Genomic DNA, 19,790 nt, shown 5'->3' with positions numbered 1-19,790 from the left:
AATTTGGCCATGAACTCGACGAATTGGATGAACAACCCGACGAATCCGTTGAAGTTTGCCTTGAACTCGGCGAGTCGACTAAGGTTCTCCCGGTTCTTGGGCATGTATGAGGTCTGCGAGTTAAAGGAGAACTCGACGAGCCAATCAAGGATTTCACGACTTCTCTAGTTCAGGAAGGACTCGACGAGTCGGTGAACTGTACTCGACGAGTCGAGTCAACATGGACTGTTGACTTTGACTGTGGGCGTTGACTTTGACCAATAGTTGACCAGTTAACTTCTGAGGGTATTTTGATAATTTGGAAACTTATGAAAAAGGGTTTTATGGTATTTATAGGTAGTGAAGTTCGTGTTGGTGATCCGGGAGTTGAAGCTTTCTAGTTTCTGACGTCAGTTGCGAGGTGAGTTATCCTCACTATACTAGGGGGTCTAAGGCACCAAGGCCGGCCCATTGGATATGTTAACCTAGTAGTGTGAAATGTTGAGTATGAGTTAGTGTTGCATGCTAGTGGTTATGCTAGTTAGGTAGATCTGTAGGACTACCTGTGATGTTATATGATTATTGCATGCTCAGTAGTTATGTTATATGTTATGTGGGTTGGTTAAGGTTATACTGCTCCATACGGTAGCCAACAAACCCTAGAGTATTCCAGATATGAGCTGAGGGCCAAGTAGGCATTCCAGACTCATACTGAGGACTCGGGAGTATTCCAGATATGAGCTGAGGGCCCGGTAAGCATTCCAGACTCATACTGAGGACTCGGGAGCATTCCAGATACGACCTGAGGGCCCGGTAGGCATTCCAGACTCGTACTGAGGGCTCGATGGCATTCCAGATACGGGCTGAGGGCCCGGTAGGCATTCCAGAATCTTATTGAGGGCCTAGGGGGTAGTCCAGCTTGTAAAGCTGTGGACCTAGTGCATGCTGTTCTGTTTTGATTGTTATGATATGTTAATGTTGATATTGCTATGTGGACTGTATGTGTATCGGTATTTTGGGGGTAACTCACTAAGCTTTCAGGCTTACAATCTCAGTTTAATGTTTCAGGTACATCAGGGGATCGAGGCAAGGCCAAGGCGTGATCGTATAGCTCCTCCCATTATGTTTATGTTTCTAGGAAAAAACTCTAATAATCAATATTTTGAAAACAAAGTTGTAATGTTTTGATGAACTTGACATGTTTTAAAAAGTTTAAATTGGTTTGAAATTTTGGATGTTACAACCTTTCCTATGTTTTGATAAATAAAATTGGGAAAACTTCAATAAAGTCCCTATATATTGTCATCATAATCGATTTAGTCATTATATATATATATATATATATATATATATATATATATATATATATATATATATATATATATATATATATATATATATTTCAGTTAAGTCCTAAATACCGGTAATCGTATTCAATTTAACCCTTTGACCCGGTCAACAGGTCATCCAACTTTCAAAAATTACATTTTTGTCCCATATTTCAAAATTTATTGCAAATTTCGTCTAAAATTTACACTTTTGCCCCAAATTTTACATTTTGTTACAAATTTTATCCAAACTTTACACTTTTTGACCAAATTTTAGAATTTTATTATGAATTCATCCTAACTTTAGTTTTTTTTTTTACAACTTTTTTTCTCAAAAAAATATTTCTAATATGTTTTTTCTTTATAAAATCATATTTATATAAAAAACGTATTTTCACATAAAAATCTTATATTTTCTATTTAAAAACTTTTTTAATTTTTTTTTTGTATATGAAATATCTAGTTATAAAAATATGTATTTATTAAGTATATAAATATATACAAATCAATTTTTATAAAAAAATGTATACAAAAACATATTTTACAAAAAAATATATACAAACACCTATCACCTTTATATATATATATATATATATATATATATATATATATATATATATATATATATATATATATATATATATATATATGCACATAAATAAGCATGTATCTATATTTTTTTTATAAAATCATGTTTGTTTATATTTTTTTTATAAAAACGTGATTGAATAATTTTTTATATAACACGTGTTTGTATATATTTTATAAAATCGTGTTTGTATACATTTTATAAAATGTATACAAACAAGTAATATATAAAAAATTATTCAAACACGTTTTTATAAAAAAGAATGTAAACAAACACGATTTTATAAAAAAATATAAATAAAATAGATGTTTGTATACAATTTTTTTTTGTAAAATACGTTTTTGTATACATTTTTTTTTATAAAAACGGATTTGTATGTATATTTATATACTTAATAAATACCTATTTTATAACTAGATATTTCATATACAAAAAAAAATTTTAAAAAAGTTTTTATATAAAGATATAAGATTTTTATGTGAAAATACGTTTTTTTATATAAATATGATTTTACAAAGAAAAAACATATTAGAAACAATTCTTTGAGAAAAAAAGTTGTAAAAAACTAAAGTTAGGATGAATTCATAATAAAATTCTAAAATTTGAGCGAAAAAGGTAAAGTCTTGACCAAATTTGTAACAAAATTTAAAATCTGAGCTAAAAAATGTAAATTTTAAACCAAATTTATAATAAATTTTGAAATCTGGGCCAAAAATGTAATTTTTAAAAGTTGGATGAACTTTTGACTGGATCAAAGAATTAAATTGAATACGATTACCAGTATGTGAGACTTTTTTATATATATATATATATATATATATATAAAAACTAAATCAATAATAAGATCGATATGTATTTATTATAAGACCAATATGTATTTATTACGGTTTTCCTAATAAAATTTAAAGTACAGCTGATGTACAAAACTCTACAGATGACAAACTTAAACATTTTTATAGTATTATGAATTATCCCTCTAAACTTAAACATGACTCTCACCTTGCATACGCCCAGCCATGCCGCTCCTCATTCCCTAAGCCTAAAGTCTCTCTTTGATCGTAAGGCCAAGTTTTAAAGCTCCGTTCCAGTTGCAGATGTTTGCTGCGCTGATGGCGATTCAAAAAAATGGTGCTTCTTTTATCGTCTCCCATCCCTTAAACAAATCCAAAGGTATCTTCGCTACTCATTATTCCCTTCTTTCTTTACACCGTTCATCATTTTCAGAACCAGGTAACCAAATCTTACCCCCCAAAACGATTTTAGGTCGTTTTCATTCGACTTCTTCCTCCAATCGAGCTAAACATCCTCGATCTATATTTGAGCAAATTACTAACCTTGATGATGCCCTCAAACTGTTCGATGAAATGACACATAAACAACCTCTGCCTTCAGTTGTTAAATTCAGCAGGTTGCTGCAAGCTGTTACCAAAATGAAACAATATTCTTGTTCGATTGAACTTTTTAAACAAATGAATCTCCTTTGTGTTCCTGTGAATGCCTACACTATTAGCATTGTGATCAGGTGCTGTTGCCAAATGCACCGCACAGGTGAAGGATTTGCAGTCTTAGGCTATGGCTTCAAACGCGATATATTACCAAATGTCTGCACCTTTGGCACACTCTTAAATGGACTCGTTCTAGAAGATAGAATCCTTAAAGCTGAAAAATTATTCAAGAAGCTGATCAAAGAAGGACTTTGTGAGCCTAATGCAATTATGTACAACACTATGATTAAAGGGCTTTGCAGATTTGGTAATAATGATACGGCCATTGCTTTGATTAAACTGATGGATGGAAGGGGTTGTAAACCTGATGTTGTCACATATAACACCATCATTGATAGTCTTTGCAAGGACAAAATGGTCGATGACGCTTTAAATCTCTTCAATGAAATGGTCTTCCACAAACACATCCTTCCTAATGTTGTGACTTACAATTCTTTGATTCATGGCTTTTGTAACTTACGTCGTTGGGATGATGTCTCTAATTTGCTCAAAGAGATGGAGGACGAAAGGATCTCCCTAGATGTTCATACCTATAGCATATTAGTTGATGCACTTTGCAAGGAAGGTAAGGTGGAGGATGCAAATTGTATTATCAACTTAATGATTGAAAGAGGGATCAATCCTAATGTAGTGACTTACAGTTCGCTTATTGATGGGTATTGTTTGCGAGGTGAAATGAGCAAAACAAGGGAAGTTTTAAATTTGATGAGGTCTCAAGGTCTGGTCCCTGATGTTGTTACTTATAGTAGTTTATTGAATGGTTATTGTAAGAAATTGATGGTAGAAGAGGCCATGGATTTGTTTCATGAAATAACTAAAAAAGGTATGAAACCCAATGTGATCACTTACAGTACCATGATACAGGGATTGTTTCGAGTTGGACGTGGTAAAGTTGCACATGAACTATTTCATGAGATGCAAGCACACAACCTGATTCCAAATGAATGCACTTACAAAATAATTTTGGAGGGTCTATGCAACAACAATCAAGTGGACGAAGCACTCTCTTTGTTCCATTTGATGGGTGGCAACAAACTAAATTCCAATATAAAGGTGTACACTATACTCATTGATGGTGCAAGTAGAACTGGAAAACTTGATGTTGCAAGGGTTCTTTTTAATGACCTAAATGTTAAATGTTTGCAACCTGATGTTAGGACATATAATGTGATGATTAATGGTTTTTGCCGTGAAGGTCTTGTGGGGGATGCAAAAGAGTTGTTTCTTAAGATGGAAGAAAAAGGTTGCCTGCCAAATAGCGTGACTCACAACGTTCTTCTCCAAGGGTTTCTTAAAAACCAACAACTTGATACCATAGAGATGCTTTTACTGGAAATGGAAGGAAAAGGTTTCTCAGTTGATGCTTCAACTGTATCACTATTACTTGATCATATAAAAGCTAGATCTTTAGATGCTTCTTTGCTTAAGCTCATTGGTAAGCTTGTGCCAAAAGAAGGAGTGGATGCTCTTTGATTTACAGTATAAATGGCATCTTGGTTTGTATTGCAAGTTTGTCATATTTTGACTCGCTCTCTGCTGTAATCTGCTTACTTTTTCAATTTTATATCACATTTATGTTGAACTTTACATTTACATATGTGGTATATTTTAATATCTACTCAATATTTGTCTATTATTATCAGCCTTTCAATACGACCATATATATATATATATATATATATATATATATATATATATATATATATATATATATATATATATATATATATATATATATATATATATATATCAACTTGATGAACTTAGCATGTAATTTCATGCTTTTCCCTGAGTATTGCTAACATGAAGGGTGATATGCTTTATTATGGAATTTGGATGAACATAAGAATAATAAAACGTTTTTAATTTGATGTCATGGACTGCTTGAATGTTTCATAAAAAGGAGAGGCCACAAAATATCTTTTAATTATTCTTGACTGATAAACTTCATTGGTGATATGGTTCATGTGTTGACATTGGAGAAAGGGGATGATGTAAGTTTTCTGTATGAGTATAAAGTGGTGTTGTTTATTAATCAAGTGATTACAACATGCTATAACACATTGTGCACATGTGGAGGATTTGTTATGGAGAATGGGATAATTGGTTTAGTGTTTGCATGCATGAATGTAGCAAAAAGTTGCTTATTTTATTGTGGATTAAATGCAGGAAACAGTATTCATATGTTTATTATAGCAACTTCCTTTCATTGCTTCTTATTACAACGTTTTACTATAAAAAATCTACCTAATTATAGCAATGTTATCCACATACAAAACAATTTTTACTGGAAATGGAAGAAAAGTGGTTTCTCACTTGATACTTCAACTGCATCACTGTTACTTGATCATATTAAAGCTAGACCATTAGATGCTTATTTGCTTAAGTTGATTGGTAAGCTTTTGTCCATGTTTAGAATTCATTATGTGAACTGATCTATGGGGTTTATTTTGAAAATTCTTTCTCTAAAGTACTGATTTTAATGTTAATTCCATGTTTAATTGTGTAAATGTGTGTGCTAAGCTAGACCATTAGATGTATTGCAGTTAAAAGTTGAAACTTGAATTTCTATAGGTGATTGTTATAATTTTATATGTATTGCACATACTCATATCGAAAAATTATGGCAAGAAGGGCAAACATGTCATCTTTTCAGTGGGGACAAGGAATTAAATTTTAAAAAAGTTGCTGATTTAAACGAGAGAATTCACTTTTATTTTGCTCATTTCTGAACATAGTAGTTGAAAGTTGGGTAAAGGAAAAACTCTTCACGTGCTGATTGACATTGTGTTTGTGAGATTTTTGCACTATGTCAAATGTGATATTTTTTGTTTTTTTATTTATTTACATTTTAGCAAATTGTGTAGTATCTCACTATTGAACGTGAGGTCATGCGAACTAATTTTCATTTTCAGATAGGATATAAATATTTGGGCCTTATGCAGATGTCAAAATAAACATTCAATCTCTATTTTTTAAAATTAACTCAAACCGTCACCGACTTGTCATTTTATTGCATGGTTAGTCCCTACCGTCGTTAGCCGTTAATTGTTGTTAAAATGCCCCATATGCCTTGCACACAGGGCCATATTCATCTTTTTTTTTTTTTTTTTTTTTTTTTTTGGAAAAGAGGGTAAAGCCTCCGGAAAATGCATTAAGGAAAAAACTTATACAGTACAAGATACAAAGGGAACCACCCTAATAGGAAGACATGCTATTAGTTGGTCCTCGAAACTGTAACATAAGTAAGAAAATTACACAGAAAAATACTGATACTCATAAATCTCATAAGCCAAAGGAGCAGAAAGTCGCACATGCACCTCCTCCCATAAGCGTTATTAAGCAACATGATCACTATCATTGATTGGAGGCCAGTTGCTAGGCCTAGGGATTTTCCAATTTTTATACACTTCTTCCACCGGGATAGACCATTTGAGGGGAACTCCACATAAACGAGCTTTCAAGTTGTTGAAGATTTCATTAGCAAGTTTAGAGTGTGGAATTATATTGCCATTATGATAGCATGAGTTCCTCTCTTTCTATACAAAGTATATCGTGGCAGCCAGAGTAAGTCTCTCAATATCTACTTGGATGTGATTTTTTTGAAGGTGAGGAATTTGATACTCAATTATTTGTTTCAATCTGAAGTCCGGGATTTGGATGTTACACATATTACACACTTTGTTCCAAACCTCTCTTGAATACTGACACTCAAAGAATAAATGGGATGTCGAGTCAAGCACCATCTTGCAAAACAGACACTGCAGATTTGCCGAATTTTGCCATATATTCATTCGCTCCCAAGTCATCAATCTGTTGTGTATGGCTAGCCAGAAAATAAAAGCATGGCTTGGAATGTTGAGCTTAAACCAAACCACCTTATACCAAGGAACAATCGGGCTAATTATTCTAATATCCCGCCAAACTTAAGTAGGAGAGAACTTAACATTCATTCCTTCAAGGTCCCGCCAATAAACCCCATCGTCTTTGTTATGTTGAAGATTAGGGATACCCTGAAGTTGGAGACTAGGAAACCGCAAGTCCCATCCCCAAGGCCACCACGAACTATGATTACTGCAAAACTGTTGCAAGGTGAGCTGACTTGAGAGTCCATGAAGGTTCCTCTCATCTGTCGGAATAATGTTAATCAAAGGGCCATCTGCATGCCAATTGTCATACCATAGGTTGATGCTAGTTCCATCCCCGGGTATTCGCCATATGTGTTTCCAAATCTTGTCGCGCAAGGAAAGCATGTTAGACCACGAGAAGCCTTCGAGATCCTTGCTTTTAACCTCCCAAAATGTTTGGTTTCTGAGATGGTGGATTTTTACCCAATCAACCCAAAGAGAGTTTTTTTTGCAGTAAATAGTCTCCAAATTTGATGAGATAAAAGAGTTTCATTCCAAGTCTGCAAATTGCAGATTCCCAATCCTTCATCTTTAGGTCTACACACCATTTTCCAAGCAATCTTAGCACTTCCTTTCTTCAAGTCACCACCACTCCATAAGAAACCCTTAAAGACTTTTTCGATATCTTTAATGGTTGTTTTGGGAAGCAGGAGGACCGAACACTAATAAACTTGGAGGTGTTGGAGCACCGAGTTAATGAGTTGTAATCTTCCCGCAAAAGACAAAGCTCTATGCTTCCAATTTTGAATTTGCGCTTTCACTTGCTCCACAAGTATATTACAGTCCTTGTTAAGTATTCTCATACCAATCAAAGGAATACCAAGATACCGAACATAGAGTTTTTCTTCTTCAAAGCCCATAATATTCGAAATTTGGGTTTTTAAAGCATCATTGATCTTGCCATAAAAAATCGAACTTTTTTGAGGATTAGGGATCAAACCCGACACTGCCTGAAACTCTTGTAAAGCGTATTTGATCACCTGGACAACTTGAATACTCCCATGACTAAAAATTAAAAGATCATCTGTAAAAAAAAGATGTGTTAGCTTTTGTTTCCCGCACCTCCAATGATATTTGTGTTTTGGATTCTGTTGTATGCGTCTTTTGATCATAAGGTTAAAAATCTCCATGATTAAAGTGAAGAGATAAGGCGACACTGGATCACCCTGTCTAAGCCCCCTTTGCCCCATGAAATACCCTTTATTTTCTCCATTAATGCTGATGGAGAAAGAGGAGGTCGAGACACACTTCATTATCCATTGGATCATTCTATGGTGGAAACCGAAACCCCATAGAATTTGTTCCAAAAAAACTCCAGTTTACAGTATCATACGCTTTTTGGATGTCGACTTTAAGAGCACATCTGGGGCTGCCATGTTTACGAGTGTATCCTCGCATTAATTCCTGTGAAAGAATGATGTTATCAGTTATAGCTTTACCCGGAATGAAGGCTGATTGGTTCACATCAACCAAATTATGAAGAAAAGGGGCAATTATGGTCACGATGATCTTTGTGATGCATTTGTATATGACATTGCAACAAGATATGGGGCGAAAATCCTTCATGGTATTGGGGACTTCCACCTTTGGGAGGAGGGCTAAGATTGTATTATTAACAGCTTGTAAAAGCTGACCATTGAGAAAGAATTCTTTGACTGCTTTGCACACTTCTTTCCCCACTATATGCCATGTCTTTTTAAAAAACGTAGAAGTGTACCTATCTGGGCCTAGGGCTTTGTCATTCCCAATTTCAAATATGGCTTGTTTGATTTCCTCATCATCAATTGGTCTAACCATCCAGCTAGCATCCTCATTCGTTAGAGTATTGCTGAAAAGGTCGTTAGGGGAGATTATAGGATCAAGATCTCTAGCTTTCCCAAGGAAATCAGAGAAATGAGCAATAGCAATATAAGCGACCTTATCATTCCCATGCATCACACCATTACCATCAGTAATAGAATTGATTTTATCTCGACTTTGTTTCTCTTTAATGACTTTATGGTAATATTTAGTATTCTAGTATCCTTCTTTAAGCCAATTAAGTTTCGCTTTTTGTCTTAGGAGGCATTCTTCTTCACATAAGGCTTTAGTGAATTCTTCCAAATACTTTGCATGCTCAACACTGACCTCTTCATTATCGGGGTCTCTATCTAATTGTTCTTGGGCTCTTTCAAGTTCGACTCTCAGTGCTTCCAGCGTGTGAGAATGGTTTCCTATTTGTTGACCAAGCTTATGTATGGGGGGTTTGAGTTTCATTAGTTTTCGAAAAAACGAATACATGTAGTGACCTTTAACCCTATTTCCCCATATCGATTGCACCGTATCGTGAAATTGAGGATGATTGGTAATATTATTAATAAACTTGGAATTATAAGACTTTTTCGGTTTGCCAATTGGGAAGCTTATAAGGGCAGGAGAGTGGTCCGAAATTCCATATGGATTGTACATAACATGAAGTTTGGGAAACATAGATAAGATGTTGGTGTTACCCATAGTCATATCTAGTTTCCTAAGAAGCCCACCAATCCCACAAGGTTTCTGGTTCCAAGTATAATAAAGCTCTATGGCGTTTATATTGACAAGATTAGTATCATCAATGCATCTCTGAACATCAGTCATAAAGCATCAAAGGAGCTTGATCTAGTAGATTCACTCGGCTTAAGAACTTGGTTAAAATCACCTGCAATTAACCAAGGTTCATCTTTGACTATGGAGTGATGAATCCGCAGGTAGTCTCAAAGTTTTCTTCTATCATGATACTCATTATCAGCATAAACAAAGGACATGAAAAAAGTGTGGTTAGAGTTTTTAGAGTGAACTCTACAGTGTATGACTTGGTTAAAACTATTAATTAGAAAAACATCCCAAGCCCCTGGATCCCAACCAATAGCAATTCTAGTACATCTACTACACAAGCTAGCATTAGAGTACCAATGCCAATTACCTTTTATACTCAAGAAATATGCATTCTTGTTTTCAAGAGAGCACAAAGCGAAACCCTATTTCTATCCAACATCGACACAACTTCTTTTTTAGTAGAGGAGTTACACAATCCTCTAACATTCCAAACCATTGATCTCGTCACTGGGAGACTTGGATAGTTTTGACAACATTCTCCATGGTTGCCTCATGATTTACCCTTTGTATGTGTTCCAATATATTTTCTCCCAGATGGTGTTCAGTCGCAGCTGGCCCTTGATTCTCATCATCATCAGCAGCAACAAGGGAATTGAATAGGTTGTGAGTATGGATTATATCCATCATGCTACTATCCTTTTTAACGCCTTCAGGTTCCACTTCATATTTATTGAATTCGGTATTCATTTCTTCCTCATGTATTGGTGGATCATCTTCATGGACATATAAATGAGAAATGTATTACCAAATATCCAGTTGGATAGGATTCTAGAAATCATTTTACCACAAGTCTTATGATAAATGCAAATCTTGTTTATCAAGATAGACGACGAATGCATCACTTGATGGTGTAAATATCCATTGGAATTAGTTCACACTAATGGATCATTCAGATTAACCACAATACATGGTAAGACCAACTTCATTACCTTTAAAATATATAAACAAGTTTATCTGAATAAACATAAATCTTGAATCTTTAAGGTGTTCAGAACTCCTATAAAACGAAGTTAACAATCAACTGGGCAATATCAAGACATACTTAGATCCAATAGGTATAATGAACATCTTATTCAAAAGTCTAACGCCCGTCTAAGGAATTGTGAAATGGTTTCTATCTCCAACTAGAACATTGCCACAAATAGTGTAGTTCGATAAAGAAACCAATCATTGTTTGATTTGGTAAATGATGAGTCCTACTATGATTACAAACATTTCATGGATTGTACCATGAAAAGTGTTATAAGAATTCTTGGTCTTGCACCAACTGAGAAAGTTTGTGAGACACTCTTTGAGATGTGGAGTGATGTTCTTTCCTTACTAACACATATAGAATTCTAGTATTGTGAGGCTTACACTCGTCGTGAAGCTCTCAACAAACTAGAACATAAAATGGAGAGTGTCACTTTCTTAGATATCCTAACAAGTCTTTTGGATAGTAAATATGAAGCTATGTGGTGGTATTTTTAGTTTGGTAAAAAATTAATTTTTTAAATATATATACACACACACACAAAAAAGGAGGGAGGAGGAAAGGCATCGTCCACTTGGACATGCTCGGGCTCGAGCACCGTCATATTGCTGGTAGGGGTATTAAATCGCGATATCATGTCATGTTTTTGGCCGACACAACACGACGTGGGATTTTATGTAACATGAATACGAAACGACATGCTATCATGTTTATTTAATTAACACGAAAGCGAGTCGATTAAAATACGACACAACACGACAAAGGTAGTATAATAAAAGTTTTTAAGTTTATTTAATTCATACTTAATCATATATAACATGACAAACACATGCTAAACCGTATTAATTTTGTATCAAACTTTTAACATGAACATGACACACATGATGTTGTGTTTTTTACACTTGACACAAACGCAAATTTAGATTTCAATTTCGTCCCCAATTTCATTTAATGGCGTGTCATCGATCGACACCCCTAATTGCATGTGTGGTGTAGTTGAGCTGACCCCTTGTGCCACCGAAACCCTTTGAGGTATTTATAATGTATACCCTAACTGAGTTAGAGACTAAATGTGAAATCTAAACCAAACTTTTTAAAAATCAAGAAACTAAACCATAAAATCATGCCAATGATAGAGACCATTTCTGTAATTCACTCTAAAACAAAAGGTTAAAGCTGAAACTACCTCACACCACAAGGACCATTCTTGTAATTACTCTACTAAAAATGTGATACTGTAATGTCTCTACAATGTCTGATGTCTCTCCTTGATCGAGAATCCAAGTTTTAAAACTCCCTTTCACTCTTCCAGTTGCAGATGGTTGCGGCGGTGATGGCAATTCCAAAAAATGCTGCATCTTTTATCGTCTTCCATCCTTCAAAGACATTCAAAGGTACCTTCACTACTCATTATTCCCTTCTTCTTTACGCTGTTCATCACTTTCAGGAACACGTAACGAAATCTTACCCCCCTAAACGATTTTAGGTCGGTTTTATTCCATTTCTTCCACCAATCGTCAAGCACTAGTTAAACATTCTCGATCTATGAGTGAGAAGATTACTAACCTTGATGATGCCCTCAAACTGTTCGATGAAATGACACAGAAACAACATCTCCCTTCAGTCATTAAATTCAACCAGTTGTTGCAAGCTGTTGCGAAAATGAAACACTATTCTTGTTCGGTTGAGCTTTTTAAACACTTGAATATCCTTCGTGCTCCTATTGATGTGTACACAGTTAACACTGTGCTCAAGTGTTGTTGCCAACTGTTTGGCACCAGTGAAGGATTTGCAGTCTTAGGCTATGGCTTCAAATGTGCTGTTGTACCTGATGCGTGCACATTTAATACACTCTTGAATGGACTCGTGTTGGAAGATAGGATTCTCGAGGCAGAAAGCTTATTCAAGAAGCTCATCAAAGAGGAACTCTGTGAACCTGATGCAATTATGTACACCATTATGATTAAAGGGCTTTGCAAATTTGGCAATAATGATACTGCTATTGCATTGCTTAAGCTAATGGAGGGAAGAGGTTGTAAACCAGATGTGGTCACATATAGCATCATCATTGATAGTCTTTTTAAGGATAAAATGGTAGATGATGCTTTAAACCTCTTCAAAGAAATGGTCTTCAACAAAGGCATCCTACCTGATGTGGTCACTTACAATTCTTTGATTCATGGCCTTTGTAACTTATCTCGTTGGGATGAGGCCTCTAAGTTGCTCAAAGAGATGGAGGATGAAAGGATCTCCCTAGATGTTCATACCTATAGCATATTAGTTGATGCACTTTGTAAAGAAGGTAAGGTGGAGGATGCAAATTGTATTGTCAACTTAATGATACAGAGAGGGAAGGATCCGGATGTAGTGACTTACAGTTCGCTTATTGATGGGTATTGTTTGCGAGGTGAAATGAGCAAAGCAAAAGAAGTTTTTGATTCGATGGGGTCTCGAGGTCTGGTGCCTAATGTTGTTACTTATAGTAGTTTATTGAATGGTTATTGTAAGAAGTTGATGATAGAAGAGGCCATGCATTTGTTTCATGAAATAACTAAAAAAGGTATGAGACCTAATGTCATCACTTACAACACCATGCTACAAGGATTGTTTCTAGTTGGACGATGTAAAGATGGACATGAAGTTTTTAATGATATGCGAGAGCACAAAGTGATTCCAAGTGAAATCACTTACACAATAGTTTTGGAGGGTCTGTGCAACAACAATCAAGTGGAGGAAGCACTCTCATTGTTTCATCTGATGGGTGACAACAAGTTAAATTCAAATATCTTTGTGTACACAATACTCATTGATGGTGCAAGTAAAAATGGGAAGTTTGATATTGCAAGGAAGCTTTTCAATGACTTAAGTGTTAGAGGTTTGCAACCTAATGTTTGGACATACAGTGTGATTATTAGTGGGTTTTGTCGGGAAGGATTAGTGAGTGAAGCAAAAGAGTTGTTTTTTAAGATGGAGGAAATGGGCTGCCAGCCAAATAGTGTGACTTACAATGTTCTTCTCCAAGGAATTTTAAAGTATGTTCATCATGATATGGTAGAGATGCTTTTACATGAAATGGAAGGAAAAGGTTTCTCACTCGATGCTTCAACTGTATCGCTATTACTTGATCATATAAAAGCTAGATCATTAGATGCTTCATTGCTTAAGTTGATTGGTAAGCTTGTGCCAAAGGAAGAAGTGGACACTCCTTGTTTTGTAGTGTAAATGACAAGTTTTCAGCTTTGATTTTGGTATAAGTTTAATCAGGAAACAAATTGGCATTTGTTCTTTGTAATAATTCTTCCATTGTATTTGTAATGATAATTTAACATGTTCGTTTGTTAGGTCCTATCCAAATGGTGCAACAAACAATCAATACATGATTGTCACATACATTTTAAAACATGTTTTATTCTTTGCATAAAAGTTGCATCTTTTTGTTGTGAGTTGCCCTTTTATCATTTATATTTTTAAACTTGAGTTTGCCAGTTTTTACTAGGCAATTTGGTCCAATGATTTGGAGTTTTTACAATTTGAAAGGCAATCAAAAGATAAGAAAAACACTTTAGTGAGGGTCATGTGAGTGAAGAAGTAACCGTGTCTTCTTGCGTGTTCCTGACTAATCTTGATTGTAAATGTTAGTATTACTTTTTTGAATTATTTACTTCTGGTTTCTGAATCTTGCATTTGATGTTGCACTTATGTGTTTGATAAAATGTCCGTGACAATTTTTTTTTATCAGTTAATGTTACATGGTCCAAACTGGGCAAAAATTCTGTTGCCTAACTGAACCAAAATGTTCGTAGAAGCCAATCCATGAGAAATCCCAATGCCAACATTTCCCCTGTTGATGCAGAATATGAGATATTTGTGGTGTGCTATTATAAAAAACTCACTAATCTGTCTTTTTCTTTGACATGTGTTTGGTGATGTGTTTGTATCTAAGTGTGTCTCTGTGTTTAGGCTTTAAAAGGTCCAAAGTCCAATAACTTGAAGTTTTTGTACTGGTATGAGCTCAATAACTTGATAGAAACCATATAAACCTCCAAAGTTATTTCTCTATGCCATAAATGATTTTTTGGTTTCATTCCTCTCATTATATTGATTTAATTTGATGTTCGTTTTCATTCAAATGATTGATTGTTTTTGTTGGATTATTTTTTTAGGTCATAATATGCTTCTTATTACGTAGACCTCCTTAAGTTTCATCCCATGTTGGATTAATTTTTTAAAGTCATAAATTTAAATGTATGTGTTGAAAGCTCTTAAATGTTATTTTTGCCCTTTTGCACTTAATTGGTTAAACTAAGTTGAATTGTATCCATGTGTGAGGAATTATTTAACCAATAAGAGGATAATTAACTTGCATTTCAGAGAGCATTTTAGCAATTTCTTAACATCACCGGCTTTTAAAACATTTTGACCCCAAAAGCATTTTATAAACGTCAATCTTATTTAACTAAAGCCATGGAAATTATTCAAGCCATGAAGTGATTATTTATGCTATTTTAAGTTGCGTGGGTTCAAAGTAAAATCTAAAAGGGAGTTAAAAGTCAAAAATAAGAAGAGCGTATATTTGATGTTTGAGAATTAAAATGAGTGAAAATAAATAATTATTGGTAACAAAAAGTTTGAAGTTCAAAAGAGTTAATTTTATATGCATTTGGATCATAAGAGTTAGGTAATTTTATATCTAAAGTTAAAAGTAGATAATAACTTAAATTATTAAATTTAGATAAAGATTATATCAAATTTAGATAAAGATTATATCAAATAACTTAAACTAGTAGGACATCAAATCAAATATTATATACAAATAAATCTTTACAAAGTTATGAATTTTAACTCTTTATTTTTCATTTTCAATATTATTGTTGTAACTTCGTTAATGTACTTAATTTTTTTTTTTTTTTTTTTTTCATTTCCATCATTTGTTATCTGAAAATATTATTTTCTATTTTGTTAATATTCATCAACAATATTTCGATTTTCCTTTATTCAACTCATATAAATACGTCTCTTTCAAAAAAGAAAAAAAACGGATATAAATACTTGTTGCAAATCTAGTATGTAATAAAAAAAAATACTAATCACATGATCTTAGGTGTAGAATATCATATATAACGATCATGAGAACTAAATTTCTTTTGATAAACGAGATCATTATATAAACCATTTTATATGTCTTTTGTTGAAAACAAACCCTGGTGTTTTAAAAAAGATGCAAAACAACGCATCATACTTTCCGGGGCCGATCAATTTTGAACAAAATTCGGCAAGCATATTGTTTCTTTTTTGTATTTAGAATCAACATCTCAATTTCCTAGACAATTGGACTTTCGAGTAACTTTGTAATTATTAACCTCCCCCCACCATCATTTATGGCTTTTTGTTTTTGTCAAAACATTGTTTTTGTGAAAAATAGGACACTACCTTTTGCTAGAATAATTTTTCGACTAAACTAGAAACACATTAGAACATAAACAATGCCAAACTTCCACAAGAAAATGGGACAAGGGGAGACTAAATGTAAACAAACTTACCTTTGGGCTGAGTGTAGACATTCATGCTTCCATTTAAGACCACTAGCAAGAGGAAGTTTGTGCCAAACAAGAGAATATAAACATGGGGAAAGATAAAGAGTTGATACAAGTGCTAAGGCACAAAATAGAAACTGGAATACATTAAAAGCTAAGTAATATGCTCATAAACTCAAAAAGGTATAATTGGCAACTAGTTGCGTACCACATGCAACACTTGATTCTGAAAGAAGTTATGTTCGCCTTGGAATCAGGAATTTAACAAACAAATAGTTTGTGGTCGAATAAAGGAAAAAGCAACCAACCACTGTAGAATTATCGCAGCGTCGGGCAGCATACAGGACACACAACTTCATTCCACCGTAGATGCATAATAAGGACAAACATCAACATCATAGATGTATGTAAAAGACAGGGAAACTGACTTACGAACTTAACGAAGTTTCCAAACCGTTCAAAAAACCTTAATTATGTTTTGTTTGTTCAAGAAAAAACAACGAACTGAACATTTTGTCTAAAAAAGTTCAACTAAGTTATACTTTTGTTCAATTCTATGGAAGTCAAATAAGAGAAACAAATGACATGACTTATTACCATATCGGAAAAATGATTTGTCTGACCAACGAAATTTCCAAACCGTTCAAAAAACCACAATTATGTTTTGTCTGTTGAAAAGAACTCAACGAACTTAATCTTTTGAACAAACAAAACATGATTGTGGTTTTTTGAATGATTTGGAAACCTCGTTGGGTTTTTAGACAAAATGTTAAGTTCGTTGGATTTTTTTAAATAGACAAAACATTATTGGGTTTTTTTGAACATTTTGGAAACTTTCATTGGGATTGTAAGTCATTTTCCCTTTATTGCAAAGATAAAAATGGACTATGGAATGAAAGTGAAATATGGTTGTGCTTTAACGCCTCATAATGCAAAAAGGTTATGGTTATGACCTAGACTAACATGATTCAACTTTTCACCTTATTCCCTTTACATATATATAATTATGTCTTTTGAACATATCTTAATGGATTTATTTTCTTTTTGTGCTCTAGTAGGGACATATTGCTCGAGTACGGATATATATGATAAACCCTGAACGAAAAAACAACACATCATACTCAAAGTACTAAAAAATAGAGAGGTTCAAAACCAATCATATTCAAAAACATAATATGCAAATATCGGAATAACTAGTTCAAAACTAAAAAGATAGTAAACCTCATGATCCAATCGGTAGCTTCATTATCCCCAATATTCCCCATTTTTTTAGTTATTCTCTCCTTATGAACAATTCATTAGATCTTAGTAGTCTATACTTAGAAAAATAAAAGCAAAAAAAAAAAAAAAAAAAAAACTATCATATAGTTATACATAGGGGTGTCAAATTATGACACGACACGACAAAATACATGAAACGAAACGAAATTTAGACGAAATCAAATTTTGAATTCTTGTTCGTGTCGTGTTCGTGTCAACATTAAAAAACACGATGTCGTGTCGTGTTCGTGTTCATAAATCGGCACGAAATTGACACGATTAAGCATGTGGTTGTTGGGTTTTTCGTGTTTGTCGTTTTTATCGTGTTATATATCTTTAAGTATGAATCAAATACACTAATAGTTATGTAATATTATCTTTGTTGTATCGTGTCGTGTTTTAATTGGTTTGTTTTTGTGTTAATGAAAAAAAACACGACATCGTGTCGTGTTCGTGTATACAAAACCTTGTCGTGTCGTATCGTGTCAGACAAAAACACGACACAATTGCCCGATTTGACAGCCCTAGTAATACATGACTCGTTAGTCTTGCTAGAAATGCAATTTTTTTTTTCAATTCTGCTAGATAAGACACACAAATTCGCTTCTAGTGTTGTGCAAATCCGTAGTGGGAATAGTCGTCTTTCTGAGTAGTCTTCCATTCAGTCTTAGTTGAGTATGTTTTCTTCTTCACAACTTCCTTGTTATTACTTCTCAACTTATCATGATGATTCCCTTTACTCATTGTAACACCCAGTTCCTGGTACGTATTTAAATTCAAGTAATGTTGCAATTTACTTTGGGACTCGGCGAGTTGGAGGTCCAACTCGTCAAGTAGACTCGACTTTTGAGCGGGGGTTTAAGTGACCTACTCGACGAGTAGGAGCTGTCTGGACAAAACCCTAATGTTTAGGGTTTGTATCCTATTTAAACACTTTATTTCATCCCAAACCAGCCTCCATCACCCTCCCAACTCAAAGAATCCGTAGATTGAAACCTCAAACCCTTATTGAGTGTTCTTAAGCCTTTTGGTGCCTTTTGTGTGTGTTTGAAGTTGGAGAAGAAGAAGGAAGCTTGGAAGTTCAAGTAGAAGCAAGGATATCCAGAAGTTTTACTCCATTCTCAACTCATTCAAGGTAAAAAGCTGGAACCTTGACAATCTATCTCTTAGATTTTGATTTGGGGCTATTTCTACCCTTTTTATGAGTATGGAGAAGCTAAAATCGGATTTTGTGGGTATGCTTGAAGTTGCACTTCAGATCTGGATCTATTGGGGGTCTTTATGGCATAAAGGTGCCAACTTTGTTGTCATAAACACCCTATGCATCTTGTAGACCTCCTTTTATGGATTTTGAGCCAAAGGCCCCATGCATGTACATCAAGTTTGAAGCTTTACATATAAAATGGACCCTGGGAGGCCAGATATATGGTTTTGATACGTTAAGACCCATTATAATCGACTGTATAGTTTTAGACAAAAAGAGACTTGGTGAGTCGTTCATGGGACTCGGCGAGTCGGGGTGTATTTTCCACAAAATCCTTTCTGTTTATGGACCAGATGTTAAGATTGAAGGTTCCCCCGTTGTTTAGGTTCACTAGGGACCTGAAAATCATAGGACTCGGCGAGTTCAAGGCAATGTCTCGGCCACATGAAGACGGACTCGACGAGTTCAAGGGGAACTCAGCGAGTCATAGACTGAACACCTTCTTATGGATGAAGATGAACTCAGCGAGTTCAAGGACGAACTCGGCGATTCGGCTAAAGATAGTATGATGTGTTATTGAAGGCGAACTCATCGAGCTCTAGCTAGACTCAATGACTAGGGATAGGATTATGGAATTTGTGGATATGACGGACTCGACGAGTTGGCGGGCAAACTCGGCGAGTCGAGTCAACTAGTTGTTGACTTTGACCAAAAGTTGACTTTGACCAAGGATTTGACTTTGACTTCGACTTGGATTTGAGTGACTCTTGTAAGGGTTACAAGTATGAATTGATAACTTAGAAAAGTTTTCATGTAGGGATTGAGGAGTCGGGGAGAGTCGATTTTCACACCGAGGACAATGCAGGCACTACA

At 34.5% G+C, this 19,790-nt stretch overlaps 2 protein-coding genes across 2 annotated transcripts; both read left to right on the top strand.

Moving 5' to 3' along the window:
- Positions 1 to 2,877: 2,877 nt before the first annotated feature.
- Positions 2,878 to 4,988, top strand: LOC145037493 (uncharacterized). Its single transcript, XM_078986169.1, has 2 exons — positions 2,878 to 3,066; positions 3,160 to 4,988. The coding sequence occupies exons 1-2, from the start codon at positions 2,991 to 2,993 to the stop codon at positions 4,872 to 4,874; spliced, it is 1,791 nt and encodes a 596-aa protein (XP_078842295.1). The 5' UTR covers positions 2,878 to 2,990; the 3' UTR covers positions 4,875 to 4,988.
- Positions 4,989 to 12,192: 7,204 nt separating this feature from the next.
- On the top strand, positions 12,193 to 14,260 carry LOC145037494 (uncharacterized). Its single transcript, XM_078986170.1, has 2 exons — positions 12,193 to 12,313; positions 12,406 to 14,260. The coding sequence occupies exons 1-2, from the start codon at positions 12,238 to 12,240 to the stop codon at positions 14,139 to 14,141; spliced, it is 1,812 nt and encodes a 603-aa protein (XP_078842296.1). The 5' UTR covers positions 12,193 to 12,237; the 3' UTR covers positions 14,142 to 14,260.
- Positions 14,261 to 19,790: the final 5,530 nt, after the last annotated feature.

Source organism: Lactuca saligna, chromosome 3 (genome assembly GCF_052625555.1).
Source record: "Lactuca saligna cultivar CGN05327 chromosome 3, ASM5262555v1, whole genome shotgun sequence".
Taxonomy (NCBI): domain Eukaryota; kingdom Viridiplantae; phylum Streptophyta; class Magnoliopsida; order Asterales; family Asteraceae; genus Lactuca; species Lactuca saligna.
Note: the sequence above shows the minus strand (reverse complement) of the source record. Positions and strands in the feature narration are given on the sequence as shown.